This window comes from Myotis davidii, unplaced genomic scaffold (assembly GCF_000327345.1).
Source record: "Myotis davidii unplaced genomic scaffold, ASM32734v1 scaffold648, whole genome shotgun sequence".
Classification (NCBI taxonomy): domain Eukaryota; kingdom Metazoa; phylum Chordata; class Mammalia; order Chiroptera; family Vespertilionidae; genus Myotis; species Myotis davidii.
Window position 1 is genome coordinate 429185 of NW_006299603.1, and position 16490 is coordinate 445674.

General features: G+C 47.6%; 1 protein-coding gene across 2 annotated transcripts in view; it reads right to left on the reverse strand.

Moving 5' to 3' along the window:
• Positions 1-16490, reverse strand: part of INSR (insulin receptor) — a 147317-nt gene that overhangs the window by 49633 nt on the left and 81194 nt on the right. For both annotated transcript variants that reach the window (XM_006775376.2, XM_006775375.2), the window contains exons 2-6: positions 12445-12728; positions 8040-8232; positions 6849-6993; positions 3896-4110; positions 2827-2953 (exon numbers count right to left, since the gene is read on the reverse strand). In XM_006775376.2, coding sequence (XP_006775439.1) covers positions 2827-2953; positions 3896-4110; positions 6849-6993; positions 8040-8232; positions 12445-12728 — 964 coding nt within the window. The remainder of the gene's footprint in view (positions 1-2826; positions 2954-3895; positions 4111-6848; positions 6994-8039; positions 8233-12444; positions 12729-16490) is intronic.

The following is a 16490-nucleotide window of genomic DNA, read 5'->3' on the forward strand; positions in this document are numbered from 1 at the left end:
GCCAGCTTAGGAGTACCCTAATTAAGTTAAGAACAATGTACCTACCTATATAGTTTAAGTTTAAAAAATTTGGCTCTCAAAAGAAATTTCAATCGTTGTACTGTTGATATTCGGCTCTGTTGACTAATGAGTTTGCCGACCACTGCCTTAAACTATTCCCACTTTTTAAAATTCTTTTTTCATTTTGCCACTCTGGATGTTTTCTGCTACCTTGTCTACCAAATCGCTGATTTGATCCTCTACTTCACCCAACATAATGTTTATTCCTTTTAGTGTATTCTTCATTTTGGATATTGTATTCTTCATTTGACCAGATCTTTTTAATGGTTTCTATATTCCTTTACTCATATAATTCTAAGTTCCTTGAGCATCCTTATCACCATTCTTTGGAACTCTGTATGTCACCAATTGCTTGTCTCCATTTCATTTAGCTCTTTTTCTGAAGATTCCTCCTGTTCTTTCATTTGGGGCTTGTTTTGCTGTTTTCCCATTTTAGCTGCCTCTTACTGTTGTTTCTGTGTATCAGGTAGATCTGCTATACCTCCCAGTCTGGGTAGGGTGGACTTATGCAGTATATGTCCTGCAGGACTGCAATGTGCAGTCTCCTTGATCATCTGATCTGGGTGTTGCAGGAATGACTCCTGTGAGGGTTATGTGGGCCCTTCTCTTATAATTGAGTCTTGACTGCTATTGGCCCATTCACAGGTGGGGTCAGTCCTGAGACTGGCTGACTGTGAGGATCAATCCCAACCACAGTGTATGAGCTTTGTGCAGGTGCTGACTACACAGAGCTGAATTCTCCTCTGCAGGGTCTGGTGCCTGCCAAGATCTTCCTTTGGATATGCAACTTGTGAAGCTTACTAGATCTTGCTCTGATGTTGCCTAAAGCTGGCCAGTGGGAGTGTTGGTTCTGGGGCCTCTAAGGAGGAACCCTGGCACAGTCCAATGTCAGATGCTGCCTTTGACTATCCCTGGGCAACCTGTTTGAAGCTTCAAAGTGATCTACAGTTGTGGCTGCCTCTGCTGAACATGGCTGTGCTCAGGTAGAAACAAGCTGTGCACTATGGCTGGTTTTTACAAGTTCCAGGCCCAGGAAAAGGTCCACAAAAGTCCCAACACACCCTGAGATCCACCTCTGCTTGTCAGCTGCCTGTTAGGCTCAATCACTGAAAGAGCCACTGGCAGTACTCCAATTGGACAAGGCAGGTTCAATTGCCAGGTAGGGGTGACTGGTTTTTGCCAGATTGACACAGGTTCAAACTCAGTGCCAATGCTGGGTCTGAGGCCACTCAGCAAATGTCCCAGTGTATAGAGAGTCTACCTGCCACCCACTGGGTGCTCACACACATTTGTGATGGGGCGTGGTCAAGGGAGTCATCAGAGTAAGGCCAGCAGAGTTTATCAGGTCCAAAAAGAACAAGATTTGGCCCTGTGAAGGGAGGGCTTTGCACCAGTTGAGCATGTAAAGAAAAATGGTCTCTGTACTAAAGCTACACAACTCAGTCTGTCCCAGAATCCATCCAATCACAGCAGGAGGATGGGTCTAGTGGCTCTCCCAGGAGGAGGAGCTGTCAGTCAGGCTTGGGGGAAGGTGGTGGGAGTGGCCCTCACTGCAAGGCCATGCAACTCAATCTGTCCTGGACTCTGCCCACCAGAGTCAGGAGGGTGGGGCTAGTGAATCTCTCCTGCAGGGGAGGTGCCTCCAGTCAGGTTCACCAGAAAGTGGGTGGAATGGCCTCCACTCCAAAGCTACACAACTCAGTCACGGAAAGCCACTGAGTTTGCCTGGACTTCTACACCCAAGCCCAGGCAGCTACTCCTCAGCAGGACCCATGCTACACAGGGTGGGACAACTGGGAATCCAGAGGGTGGTCTCATTGCATTCCGCCAGGGTAATACCATATGGAAGGGAATGCTCTCCCCAAGAAAGATGGCATCTGTGGTGTGGGAGATGGACTCAGCATAGGAATCCTGGCAGCTGTCCCTTCATCTCTCTCTCTCCAGAGCCACAAACCCCAGTCTCTCCTTAGGAGATTCTAATCTGCTCCACCCTCTTTCAACTAGAGCACAGGGTGAGTGGCTGAGAACAAGATTTGTGCATTGGGCTTTTAAGAAGGTGCCTGTGTCTCTAGCAGACTCCCATCTCTCCCTGGCAGACAGATTCACTAATTTTCACAGCCATATGTTATATGGGCACCTCTTCCCAGCTGTAACGCTCTGGCTCGGAGAGCCCAGATTGGGGTTGAGACCCCCATGCTTTTAAGGGGATGTTAGCAGCTGAGATATCCCCCCCAAAATTTCAGCCACTGCCTAGGGGAGCAGGACCAGCCCTTTTTGTGTCTCTGCCCTTCCTACCAGTCTTGATGTGGCTTTTTCTAAAAACCCTTGGTTATAAGACTTTTCTTCAGCTAGTCTTCAGTTGATTATTGAGGCTGATTGCTCTATATTTTAGTTGTAATTCTAGTTTTTAGTCCTAGGAGGAGGTAAGTGTAACACCCACCTACTCCACTGCCATCTTGGATTTCCCTCCCCCAACGTTTTAAATGATGGAGAAATACAAAATAGGTAAAAAATAAAATTTAAAAAAACTATTAAGTACACTGAGTGACTTTTCACTGAAGAAATCTGGTGAGATGTACATATAAAGGGCAAATTAAAATAATTTCTATTAGAGATTGGCCAATCTGGACCCCAAATGAAACCTATCTGCTTCAGTTTCTGGCTTTTCCACAAGTTTATTCCACAAGTGGAAGACGACATAGAGCAGCCTCAGAGGGGAACAATGAGCACATATGCAATATCCACAAGTTTTTACTTTATACTTACGCCTCTTTGTAGAAGAGCATGAACCCCAGGAGGTCTCGGAAGTCAGGGGGCCAGTACGGCTCCCATTTCAGCATGATCTTGTCATAAGATGTCCGGATGTAAGAAAATTTAAGTAATTCATTTTCACCTAGAAAAGTTTATTTTTTTTTAAAAAAAAAATATCAGTATTTCATCATTTGTTTCAGCATAAAGCGGTGATCCTACACTCCCAAGACTGTCCATGAAAAGGAGATGTCAACCTGCTGTTCCATGGACAGGTCTTGCTCCCACATGTGTCTTCCAGTATGTGAGGACAAGAACTGGTCATGGCAGTTGGTCCATACTGCCAGCCAATTACCTGGCCAGATGCTCAACTGAAAAATAGCAGCTGGCACCAATGTGAGAAGGAAAACTGGACAATAGTTAAGAGTCCTGACACAATTTTGACATGCACATGGACCTTTAAGCCTGACATGTCAGAAGATGTAACTCTAGTGCAAATGAGCACATGCCAAGTGAGTTTAGATCCCTATACCTTGGAGATACAATTTCTTGACTCTCCAATAGCTCGGAGAGAGTAATTTCCTTTGCTTGGAATGCAAGTCTTCCCTTAAGCTCCACCCCAACCTCACTCTTCATCCTCAGAATTCCCACAGTGTGGACCACATTCTTCTGTAAAGAATCAACTCCGCGTGACAGTATTACGGAAGCCTTGGCAGCTCAATGCTCAGATACTCCTTCAAGAGAGAACCTATCACAGGAGTGCAGTCAGCTGACAGTCTCCAGCTGTAGCAACTGCAGGGCCTGTAGTAACATTTGATCCAAGGCCATATAGAAGGAGGTATTCATTCATTCATTCATTCATTCATTCATTCATTCAATGTTTATGTAACATCTTCCCGTATCAGGCACTGTATCTGGTACAGAGACAACACCTGTCCTCAGTATTTCAAAAAGCCTATCGCACACAGAGTTGTGTAAGCTCACAGGGGAGGCAGTGCTAATCCCTGGAGGCCAGTGTGGTAGGTGAAGGGAAGGAAGCCACACTCTCTGGTCCACAGGCTGGAAGTACCGGGCCATCACCACTTACAGGACGCCTGGTCCCCATTAGTCTTCAGGGCAATGTCGGTCCTCTCCTGGCGTCCCTTGGTTCCTGAAATTTCTTCCATCTTGTGAATTTCCGACAAGCAGAGTTTGGGATTATAGTGGAAGAAGAGTTTCCCCTGAGTTATGGTGAGGTTGTGTTTGCTCCAGTCCCATAGCTGCCTTAGGTTCTGGTTGTCCAAGGCATAGAAAGAGTAGTTCCTATGGAAACACACACACCTAGTCATTCATCGGCTTGTAATCTCCAACTACAAGATGGTGGGGCCATGGCTGGAGTTGATCTTGCCCAGCAGTACATACCCAGCCCTAACCATTTGCTTGGCACGTACTTAGTAAGTATAAAATGGGGTGTAGGAGAGCCAAGGGAATTTGAGGAAGTGTTCATGGCCAGGAAGGTATCCGAACTCCATCTTGTGGGGAGGAGAGTAAGACTACAATGGATTGAGATACGGGTTTCACAGACGGAAAAGACTAAAAAGACAAAGGCACCTGAGCTGGGCCCACAGAAGAGCAAAGCAGCCTGCTCTGTCACTGGAGAGCTGCAGCAGGTCAAACCCTCTAGTATCCTGGATACCAAATCAAGACTAAGATCATGTGACCTTATTGGGTCGGCAGAGAGGAGCCACTGAAGGTTTCATAACAACTCAGTAACTTGATTATACCTGTGCCCATGGGCCACCTGCACATAATGAATGAGAGAACGAAAGCATCTAGGTCTGTGTTGTACGATACAGAAGACATTAGCCACCTCTGGCTACTGAGCACCTGAAGTGTGGCCATTTTGAACTGTACTGGAAGTAAAACACACATCTTGAAGACTTAGCATGCAAAATAAAAGAGTATAAAAGATCTTCTTTATAATATTTTATATTGGTTCCAAGTTGAAATGGCATTTTAGATGTAATGGATTAAGTAAAATACATTGTTAAAATTCATTTCACCTATTTCTTTTAACATTTTTAAAATGTGGCTACTAGAACACCTGAAGTCACATGTGACTTGCATTATATTTCTGTTGGACAGCACTGGTCTAGTTCTAGGATGCCCAGCTTAGGATCATTGGAATAATCCAAATAAAGTTCTGAACTTCAACAAAAAAGCAGTTGTATGGGAGAAAAATCAACAGGAGCTGGTGAGTGATTCCAGAACGTAGTCTAAACAATTCTATGGATTGGTTTCTTGAAACCATTCACAGCCCCCTCTTCCTGTGCCTTCCTCTCCTATACAGACTGGAAAAGGTAAATATTCGCTTTCCCACTCCCTTGCAGCTAGAAGCAGCCACATGACTCAATTCTGGCCAAGGAGATATAAACAGAATTCAATGTTGGGGGTGAGAATGTGGGAGGTTCCAGACAATGTTTTGAAAGAGACATTCTCAATTGTCATATATCTTTGTCCCTTTCCCTTTTCCCTTTCAGTTCTACAGATGTAAGGTAGCCATTCTGTGACCATGATCACATAAAGATGGAAGAGGCTGGGTCCTATCCTTGATGACATTGTTGGATGGCCTTCCTCAGACTTCTTGTTCACAAGTCCATCTCAATCTGCATGAAACGTGGCTAGTCTGGATTTCTATTATTTTACTAACTGAAGTGGGGTCAGCGCAAACTCAAGGGTAGGAAATAAGGAAGAAAATCCAGGAGGCCAGCAGAATATCTCGGGGAGGTAGAATCCTATCGGCCAGAGGAGGTAAGATTTCATTAAGGAACAGGTGAAATCAGTAGGAATGGGACCCAGACATGAGAAGGCCCCGGAGGCAGCAACTGAAGGGTCCTGGTCAGGCTTGCATGCCAACTCGCAGTGAAGCCCAGATGGCCAGGCACCGTGTCACTGCAGGTGGCGCCCTGGGAGGGCACAATGTTAGGCTGTGCCCCTGTGGCTTCCAAGAATGACTGTAGAATGGACACCACTTTCCTGGGCTGGGTCTTTAGACACGTTCCCACACACACTGCTCTCTCTCAGTGTTCTCCAGGCGCTTTCTCCTAGTAGATGTTCTGGCTTTAAAAACCCCTAAGTTACAGTGGAGTGACTGCGGTCAGCAACACTGCATTGAATATTTGAAAGCTGCCAAATGAACAGATCTTAAAGGTTTTCATCACAAAGAAAAACACTTTTTTGTAGCTATGTACGGTGATGGATGTGAAACAGACTTATTGTGGTGATCATTTCAGAACATACACAAATAGTGAATCATTATGGTATATACCTGAAACTAATATAACGTATACGTCACTAAGTGCTTCTATTCTTCCCCCGGTTTTACTGAGATATAATTGACATCTAACATCAGTTTTAGGTGTATTTTATAATAATGTGACATTTAAATGTTGCAAAATGATTATCACACTAAGTTTAGTTAACATCCATCACCTCACATAGTTAAGAAATATTTTTTTCTTGTGATGAGAACTTTTAAAATCCACTCTCTTAGCATCTTTCAAATATATAATACAGTATTGTTAACTGCAGTCACTATGCTGCACATTAGATACCCAGGACTTAATTTGTAACTGGAAGTTCGTACCTTTTGCCCATCATTCATCCATTTTGCCCATCCTCCCCCCAATGCCTCTGGCAACCACCAATCTGTTCTCTATAGCTATGATCTTGGGTTGTTGTTGTTGTTTTTTTAAGATTCTATATATAAGTGAGATCACCCAGTATTTATCTTCCTCCGTCTGACTTACTTCGCTTAGCATAATGCCCTCTGGGTCCATCCCTGTTGTCACAAATGGCGGCATCTCATTCTTGTTTATGAATAAGATGACTGAATAATACTCCCTGCATATATAAATGCACATACCATATTTTCTTTATTATTCATCTGTAGATAGATACTCAGGTTGTTCCCATGTCTTGGCAAAAACCCCTAACTGTTAATAACTCACACACTTCCTAGTTAGTGCTCAGGCCATAGACACAGAATCAGGCCCACATACCCGACTTCCAAGGTATTCCCCTGAATCAGACGTAACTTCCGGAAGAAGGAAAGTGACACTAGCGCGTAGGAACGGCGGATTTTCAGATACCCTGAGATTTCCTCAATGAGGCCGAGGTTGGCCTCGAGCTCAGCTGCCAGGTTGTCTAAGGAAAAGAGAAAATACCCGTGAGTTTTATAGAAATCTTTTAATCTTCCTATAATTTCTCATAGGAAGGAGTTAAATTACAACCTGAAAATGATTTTGACATTTCCTGCTCAAAATGAATCGTACTTAATTAAAATACACTCCAACGTCCTTACTGCGGGGCCAGCAAATCCCTAAGTGCCTGCTGCTTTCTGTCTCACCTACCTTGTCCCACTACTCAGGCACCTGGGCCCCACACCCTCCCATCAGCAGACCATGCACACGCGGCCTCGGGACTTTGCCTGGCTGCCTCCTTTGCCCAGAATGTCACTCTCCCATCTATTAGCTTGGTTCGCGCTATTACCAACTCAAAGCATGGCTCCTCTGACCAGAAACTCTTCTAAACTAGCAACCTCTCATCCCGCTTCAGAGGTCTGCAAGCTCCAGTCCGCTGGCCAAACCCAGTCTGCTTTGTAAATAAAGTTTTATTGGCACAGAGCCACATCCATTTGTTCACATGTTCTCTACAAGGGCAGAGTTGAGGACTTGTAATAGATACCCTCTGGCCTGCCAAGCTGAATAAATGTATTATATGGCGCTTTATAAGAAAAGGGTACCATCCCACTCCCTCCACTGCCGCACTTTGCTTCCCCGCATAGTGGGACCACTGCCTGAGTTTATATCATAAACTGATCTGCTTATTTGCAAACCCATCATGCACAGACTTTGCCCTGTTCACTAAATATTCCACAAATGTTTGCTGAACACGTAAACAAAGGAATGCCTTTTTGCCTGTGACAGTATTTCTGGAAACACAGTTCTCAGACCTGTAATAGGGAATGTTGCCATTTGTTAAAAATGCAAATTCCTGATGTCCCAGCTACGAATGTGGAAAATCAGAATCTCAGCAGGGAGAGTGGGACCAGATGAGTTTTGGATTACAGGTCTTAACAACTGACTCAAGATAGTCTTCAAACCGCCGAGGAGGCAGGAAGCAAAGTCTAGACCATTTCCCTTCTCCACCACCAGGCACCGTGGACCCCGGCGGGACGCCCCCGCACTCACTGCCCCCACGGATGTTGATGATGAGGCTCCCGTTGATGACGGTGCACCCTCGAAGCTCCTGGGCAGCTGTCACTGAGTCGATGGTCTTCTCACCTTCCAGGATGTGACAGACCTTGGGACAGGGGCCCAGACACGGAGTGCACATCAAGCTGAGTAAAAAGAAAGGAAGAGGGTCAGGGCACACAGGACCCCCCTCCATACGCAGACGCAGTTGCACAGGGTCCCAAGGGACACCCACAGCACTGCTAACAGCTGGGGCCCGAGAACACTCCATTGGGAGGGCTGTCCTGAGCATGGAGGGTGCCGAGCAGCATCCCTCAGCTTCACCCACTGACGCCCAATAGCACTGCAACCGGGGACTGAAAGCCATAATGTCTCTAGACATTGACCCCTGAGGGAAGTGGCCAAACGGCCCAGGTAAGGCCACTCCCCACAAGGCAGGCTCCCCCCTCCCTGCAGCAGCAGGTCCCAGCATTACCAGGGGACTAACGCTTCTCCCCCACACGGCAGGGCTGCTGCTGTGCTCCAGCCCAGAGGACTCACTGAGCCGCATGGAGACAGGATCTCACTCTACCCCGTGGGGACAGGGGACTCCTGGAGTCACCAGACCTCACCCTACAAGCACCCTAATGACAACGCTGTAACCACAGGTACAGGTAGGGTATGCGCACATTAAGCTTTGACTGCTGAGGCATCCACTTCAGGGGACATCCATCTTGAATAAACACAATGCCAGCCTATGATACAGTGAGCAGGAAAACCACCAGTGAGGGAATCAGGCTCCTTCCACCCGTGAAGGCCCTTCTTGCAGAAAGTCCTGGGTCACCAGATACCTGACTACTTGGGCGACCGTGCTTCCCCCTTCCTGGACCCTACTTCCTGTTCTTATGCTTTAAATTCGACAATAAAGAGAGAACCAGGGCCCTAACCGGTTTGACTCAGTGGATTGAGCATCGGCCTGCAGACTCAAGGGTCACAGGTTCGATTCCGGTCAAGGGCATGTATGTACCTTGGTTGCGGGCACATCCCCAGTAGGGAGTGTGCAGGAGGCAGCTGATCGATGTTTCTAACTCTCTATCCCTCTCCCTTCCTCTCTGTAAAAAATCAATAAAATATATTTTAAAAAAAGAGAGAGAGAGAGAGAGAACCAGGAAATGGCAGATGCTTCATCCTCAGACTTATTATAGGCAGAGACCCAGGTCCCACCCCCCTCGCTCTCTCTGCCATGTACCCTCCAGGACCTGTGAGTAACAGATCTGTTCCTCAAAGTCCCCTGGTGGTTCATTTTGAAGTGTGTCCTGTGATCACAATAAGAACCATGTGCAGTGCGGGTTCCTAAATGAGAAGGTACCATCAGTAGGCTCGGGACCCACAACGTATTACAGCCGTGTTTTAGTTCTGTGAGATGTTACAGCAAATTATTGAACCCAAAGGGTTTGTGGGAACCCCCAGATTTATAGCCAGTCAATCAGAAGTGAGGGTGGCTTAAGGACCCCGAAGCGTGGCTGGTGTCAGAAGTGAGGGCCTTCCTGTGGAGAACAGTCTTCAACCTGTGGTTTGATACGGATTCCAGTTGCATAGTGTCAAACTGTAGTGCAGTGCACCCTGTGGTGTCCGCACAGCTGCAGTGGATGTAGAATTGTGACCAAAAGTTTGGTTCTTTTGTTGGTCCTACAACTACTCACTGAGCACTATGTGACAGGTGACACTCTAAGCTAGAGATCCACAAACTATAGCTGCGTGCCAAGTCCATGGCCATCTGTTTTTTAAAGAACGTTCTATACAACCACACCCACTGGTTTATGGGTCATGTGTGGCTATCCTTACGCCATCATGTCAGAGTAGCTGCAGCAGAGACCATATGGCCTTCAGACTAAAAATATTTACACTCTGGGCCCTGCCAATGCCTGCTCCACGGCACAGGCACACGAGGTGAACAAAACAACTGACTTTCCCGGGGGACATTATCAATGGCCACATGTTCTTTTCGGCCTCCCATCAAGTGGCTCTATGTCCTCTTCCAGTGAATCTGGGCTTGGCCAGATGAATTGCTTTGGCCGATGGAACATGAGCAGATGTGATGTCAGCAGAGGCTTGAAAAGTACTTGCACATTGGAGCATGCCCTTCCTGGCTGCCAGGATGAGAAACCACACGGAGAGAGGCCCCGGCTGCCCACCTAGGATATGAGCGGCTGGCTATCTTACGCCATCAGTCAGGGCTGACCCTGCCCACATCAGACAAACCTTCCATCAGCCATCAGAAACCGTAAGTGAGTGTGAGGTACGGAGTGCCGGGCTGCTCTCCAGGCAGCAGGAGCTAACTGACACCCTGGTACAGCTGTTGGTAGAGTTGAGGAAAATGACTAAATTGACAATTACAATATCAGCCTGTGGTATAAGCCATGAAAAGAGTTAAACCTGAGTGATGTGCCAAAAAGGAGCTGGACAACTAATTCAGACAAAGTGGGCACACGGGAAGGACTTCAGAGGAAGTGACTTACAAGCTGTGACCTGGACAAGTAGAAGGGGGCCGTGCAAGATCAAGGGGCAGAGCACTCGATGGGGAGGGAACAGGGACACAACATTCACCCCAAATACCGAGCCCTCCCCATCTCAGTGAGCACGCACTGCTCTCGGCAGGCGTCTCCCCGTGACTCCGCATGTACCCCCAGGCCTCTGCTCTGAAAACACCAAGAACTATTTCTGGATAAGCCACAAGAATGGAAGAAAGCATATCTGGTCCTATTTGATATCAAACCACATTAGAAAATGTGATAGGACTAACGTATTTCCTAAGAACATCTTTTATTTTTAAAAGCTTCAGAAGAAAAAAATATTCATCTTTTTCAAAACTTTCGAAGTAGAATTGTGCCATAAAGAGTCGTAATTAGCACCGCCTGATTTGCCCTCTCTCAGCGAAGGTCACAAGCATCGTGGGACACAGCGCCCATTTCCTGAGGCGTGGGCTCCAGGGGCCGCCACACCATCAGGAGAACATCAGTGAAGGTTGCTGGGCTTCTCAGAGAGAATTCCTTCTATTTAAAGCCGATGTCTTTTAAACAAACATCTTACTAGAAGATTCATTTAAAAAACAAACAAAAAGGAGTCAAAAGGAATATGGTCACTTCCCCAACCTTACTGATGAACTGGCCCAAAAAAGAAAAAGAAAAGTCTTTCTGCCATGCAAAGTGATTTATAATTGCCTATTTGGGTCAACAAAGCCACAGAACAGGTTTTTGTAAAAAAAAACTAATAGAACAAAACATGTTGTACTTGTAGGTTTCACAAACATTCGAAGAGAGCCTCGTAGAACTGAAATAAAGGTGTTTGGGTTTTTTTTCGGGAAATAAAACTTCCCACCAGACCACCCTCATCGGCTAATTCTCGAGTCTGAAGGGGAGATTTCTAGGTGAGCCCCTCGGCTTCCCCCGGCGTGCGCCTGTTTCTGATCTGTTTCTGTGTTGTTTTGTGGAGGGTTTTTTCAAACCCACAACACAAAAACCAGGAAACAGATTTTTTAAGCTTGATTACAGCCCCAAGAAACCAAAATAGCATCTAAGAAGCTAACAAGATGAACAAATGTCTGCAATGTGCATAGGCCTCTGACTCACAACAAAGAAAGAAAACCGCTTCCAGTACAAAAAAGCCCTGGGAATGACCGAGAATCAAGTCTCTACCTTCTCGTGCTCCGGGCTCATCTCAACACGCTGTCCAGCTCCGGATCAGAAGAAACACAAAAACCTGAGCCCCACTGTGGGTGTAAGAGCCGGGAAGTCACAGCACGGGGACAGTCCCGCGAATGTGAAGGATGCGACGGGAAGCCAGGGGCTGCTGCCTGTGTGCGTTCTGCTCCCGACGCCCAGCACAGAAAGCTTTAAAAATCACGTGCAAGATGCCAACGTACTTCCTCTGAGGCCCTTTACAGAGACGGTTTGTCGACTCTGCTGCGAAGGCCAGGACCAAAACAGGAGGCAGACATGGACCCATGGTTCCCAAGTACATGTCCTGGTCATCACAGCGCCCTCACCCATAGCAACGGATGCTGGTTTTTCACATGGGTTTTCTGTTTTGTTTATTAAAATTGTTTAATGTTGAAATTATTGCAACTGTCCCCGTTTTCCGCCCCCTTGGCCAACCTCCACCCACTCCCACGCCCCCGCCCTTGGCCGTCACCACACTGTTGTCCACATCCAGGGGCTGTGCATGTATGTTCTTTAGCTAATCCTTCACCTTCCTTATCCAGTCACCTCAGGCACCAGCCAGTCTGCTCCATGTTCCCACGCTTCCGGTTCCATTTTGTTCGTTAGTTTATTTTGTTCATTAGATAGATCATATGGTATTTATTTTTCTCTGACTGGCTTATTTCACTTAGCATCATAATCTCCAAGTCCATACACACTGTCACAAAGCACTTGTTGTTGTGAATGACGTACTGATGGCAGCCCTGCCGCCGCGAGTTCTTGCATTTGTTGTGCAGGTCCAGGCAGAAGCTGAAGTTCACACAGCGCCAGTCCCGGAAGTGGTAGTACGGGGCTGGGCAGGTCTCCACGCACCTCCCGTCCAGGTAGAAGTGGCGGCAGGCCACGCACTTGGTAGGGTCGTTGGGCTCGGAGCAGCTGCCCAGGCACTCGGGGTGGCAGCAGAGGCCTTCAGCAGTGCAGCCGTGCGACTTGCAGCTGGTCGGGCAGACTGCGGAGAGAAAAACCGGCTGGTCAGTGGGTTGCCCAGCTCCTGTCCGCACGAACAGCAGTGCTAGATTAGGGAAAGCCAGCGAAACAAAATAATAAAACAGCCTCACGCACAAAGCACAAACTCATTAAGCCCCCAAACCAGAGGTGTGCCGTAAATGCTAACAGCCACTTCAGAGAGAGGGGGTAAGAGAGGATCTGACCTGTAGCATCTGCCAATTTCCACGGTGTAAATACCACCAACCTCAAGTTACTGAACACGGAGCTGGTGAGAGATACAGGGCACCACGGCATAAACAGTACTTCCACCATCTAGGCTGAATAGCAGCAAATAACCTCAAAAGCATAAATACAGCCGCCCTCCCTCACCTATGGGGGATTCATTCCGAGACCGCCAGTGGATGCCTGAGTCTTGAACAGTACCCAACTCTATAGATATGTGTTTTCCTAAACATACATATGATAAAGCTTAATTTATAAATTAGGCACAATAAGAGATTAACAACAATAACTAATAAAATAGAGTAAATATAAAAATAGACTCTAGGAAAAGCTATGTGAATGTGGCATTATGAAGTAAAACAGGGTCACTCATCAGATACCACGACAGTCAATCTGATAGTCGAGCCGGTTCTAAATGACCAACGAGCAGGGAGACATAAATGGTGGAGACACTGGACAACAGGATGAGTCGTGCCTCGGGAGGGAGAGTGGGATGGCAAGAGGCTTCATGCTACCCAGAAGGGCGCACAATTTACAACTTATGAATTGCTTAATTCTGGAATTTTCCATAATATTTTCAGACCACAGGTTACTGAAAATATGGAAAGAGAAACCATGGATAAGAAGGGACTACTTATAGAAAACTATAGTGAGGTCATTAGGATGCAGTGAATTTTGAGTATTTATTACCTTTGATTTTAACATAATTTGTTTAATTGTAAATTTATATTATTTAAATTGTAATAACAGCTTAACAAACAGTTCGCAAATTTCCTGAAAATTGAACAGTTGACTCTAGCAAGCCAGCGTCAACGCACAACTGGTATCAACAGACATATTACTGTCTCCACTTCACAAAGGGGGAAACGGAGGCTCCAGAAGGTTAAGCAAATTGCACAGCAGTCACAGACTGCTTCCACAGACACGGGCTTACCCTAACCTAGACACTGCAGCCACTGCAGGCCACAGACCTGCCTTAGGGGGCACACAGTCTCATGAAGAAGGCATCTTAGTTACTCAAACACACAAGCGTGTAACTGGATATGCGGCACGCACTGTGCCAGAGGTGACGAGAGGTAACGTTCCTGCTGCGGCCTGAACGAGGTGACGGATGGCAGGAAAGAGAAAGCCCTGGGGGCAGGCAGGCGCTGTGCGTGGATTTGGTGGCTGGAGAAATGTTCTTGTTCAAAGCAACTGAACTTGCCCATGCGGGCCGGGCCCCTTCCTGGCTTCCTCCAGCAGCTCGTTACACATCCCCTTCCTCCCAGTGTCTCACCGCTCACTGCTTCCCAGTTACCCCTGGACTTCGGCCCCCCGCATGTGGCCTGGACCCTGATGGCCAGCCCTCCCTTCCCAGACTGCCATGGACAAACGGCCTCCCTGTGGTTGGACAGACCTGGGCAGCGAGAGCCTGTGGCAGAGGGGCTTGCTCCACTCCCTCCCCGCATGCGTGAACCATGCCTTGGACACCCAGAGTGTTCGTCACTCCAAACCCTCAGGCTTCTTGCTGCAGCCAACGGCCTGAGTGGACCGGGAGCCAGGGAGTGGAAGTGACCTCTGAAGCCCCGCGTACACACGAGCGGCACTACCTGATGGAACATCCTGTGATGACAGAAACGTTCTCCATCTGTGTGCTGTCTGACATGGCAGCCACTTCTCCCCTGTGGCTGGTGACTGTGGTTAATGCCACGAGAAACCACATTTTTAAGGTGCTTCCACCTTTTGGCCATTGTCAATAATGCACTGTAAACATGGGTGTGCAAATATCTCTTCGAGACCACTTTCAATTCTTTTATGTCTATACACAAAAGTAGAATTGCTGAATCTTATGGAAATTCAATTTTTAAATTCTTGAGGAACCACCATGCTGTTTTCCACAGCGGCTGTATCATTTTACATTCCTGCCAAGAGTACACACAGTTTCCAATTTCTTCTGAGAAACCAAACTTTTCATTGTATTTCCATTTCAATTTTTATGACCATTGGCTCTTGCATTGGACAGCAGAGGCTTAGAGAATAAAAATAAACTCCTTATCAAGGCCAAGAGGGCTCATGTGGTCTCAGTGCCTGCCGGCCCGAGTCCTCCCAGCCCCAGGCAGCAGCCACCGGGTCTCCTTTCTGCCCTCACATACCCAGGCTCAGTCCAACCTCAGGACCTTTGCATGTGCTGGCTAGAGCACCCTGCTTATTATCCTCCCACTAGGGGTCCAGTGCACAAATTCGTGCACCTTGAAAGGAACTGTGAGCCGCAAGGCTACAGTGGGCACAGGGGCGGGTCTCGGCCCATCCTCCGCACCCCTGCTCAGCCCCTCCAGCTGTGGCACCCGGTCCCCTGTCTGTCGGCAGCCCGCTCCCACCATCTCTGCTCCCACACTCTTGACAGCGCCGGCCCTGCTTGCACCTGCTGACGGCGCGGAGTGAGTGGGGCTGGCGCCAGGAGTGGGTGCGAGCAGTGGCTCTAGCACCAGCAGCAGGTGTGAGAAGCTCTGGGCAGGACTGTGGCACTCGGGAGCAAAGAATTTTCAGTAACCACCAGAGGCTCACCCTGATGACAGAGCGACCGACGCCCCATCTTGGTCTGGCCCTCGCTCACCTGCTCCACCATCCCACCACAGCCAATGCCCACCATGTTCCGTGCTCTGCCGCCTGCTGCCCACACCCACCATATTCTGCGCTCCCCTTGATGTTCAGCGCACAACATAGCGACCGGTTCGGTTGTTCCACCGTTTGTTCTATTTGCATATTTGTCTTTTATTATATACAGTGACTGGCTCTTCTCATCCATCAGGTCTCAACACCTTAGAAAGACCTTCCCTGACCTCCCCAGTGGAAGTCACTCCGTCCTTCTCAAACCACACTCTGACATATTATCTTGTGATGCTTTTCTTATGGCACTTACCACTCTTGAAATTATCTTGGGTGCTTGTTGAGTGACTAGAGAGGCTCAGGGGGCAGGGCCATGTGTGGACCATTCACTGTTCTGCCTCTCCCTGCACCCAGAAGGAGCTCGGTAGACACATGTTCATTTATGACAGAGGAGGCAAAAGGAAGGACTTGGAACAGTTACAAGTCCCCAATTTTTAGCGGATGGCTCAAGAATTAGGAGCTCCACGAACACTGAAAAACCACATGCAAAAATATGGAAAACCTATGCGTACGTGCATATTCTGATTTTCTCCATGGATCCAGAAAGAATTAAGAAGCTGTAACAGGAGCAGGATGGGGGTTAACCCACCATCTGTGTAGTGTTTTTAGGGTTCACATACCACCCATAGTCTCTTTACTTAACTCTAACAGAGACCCCAGCAGGGAGGGGATAAATAATATTATGCCTGTTTCACAGATACAGCAGCGCCCAAACTGGAGCCTCACTCTTTTGGCTCTGCCTCCGATTTCCTGGGTCTAAACAATGGCAAAGTCTGCCCCAGGGTCCACGCAGTCCAGGGGGAAGAGTGATGAGAATTCAGCTTTAGTGACGTAGCACCTGCTGCCACACAGGAACACCAGGAGGGTTTCTTTAAAGGACCAACAGCAGCCTTGG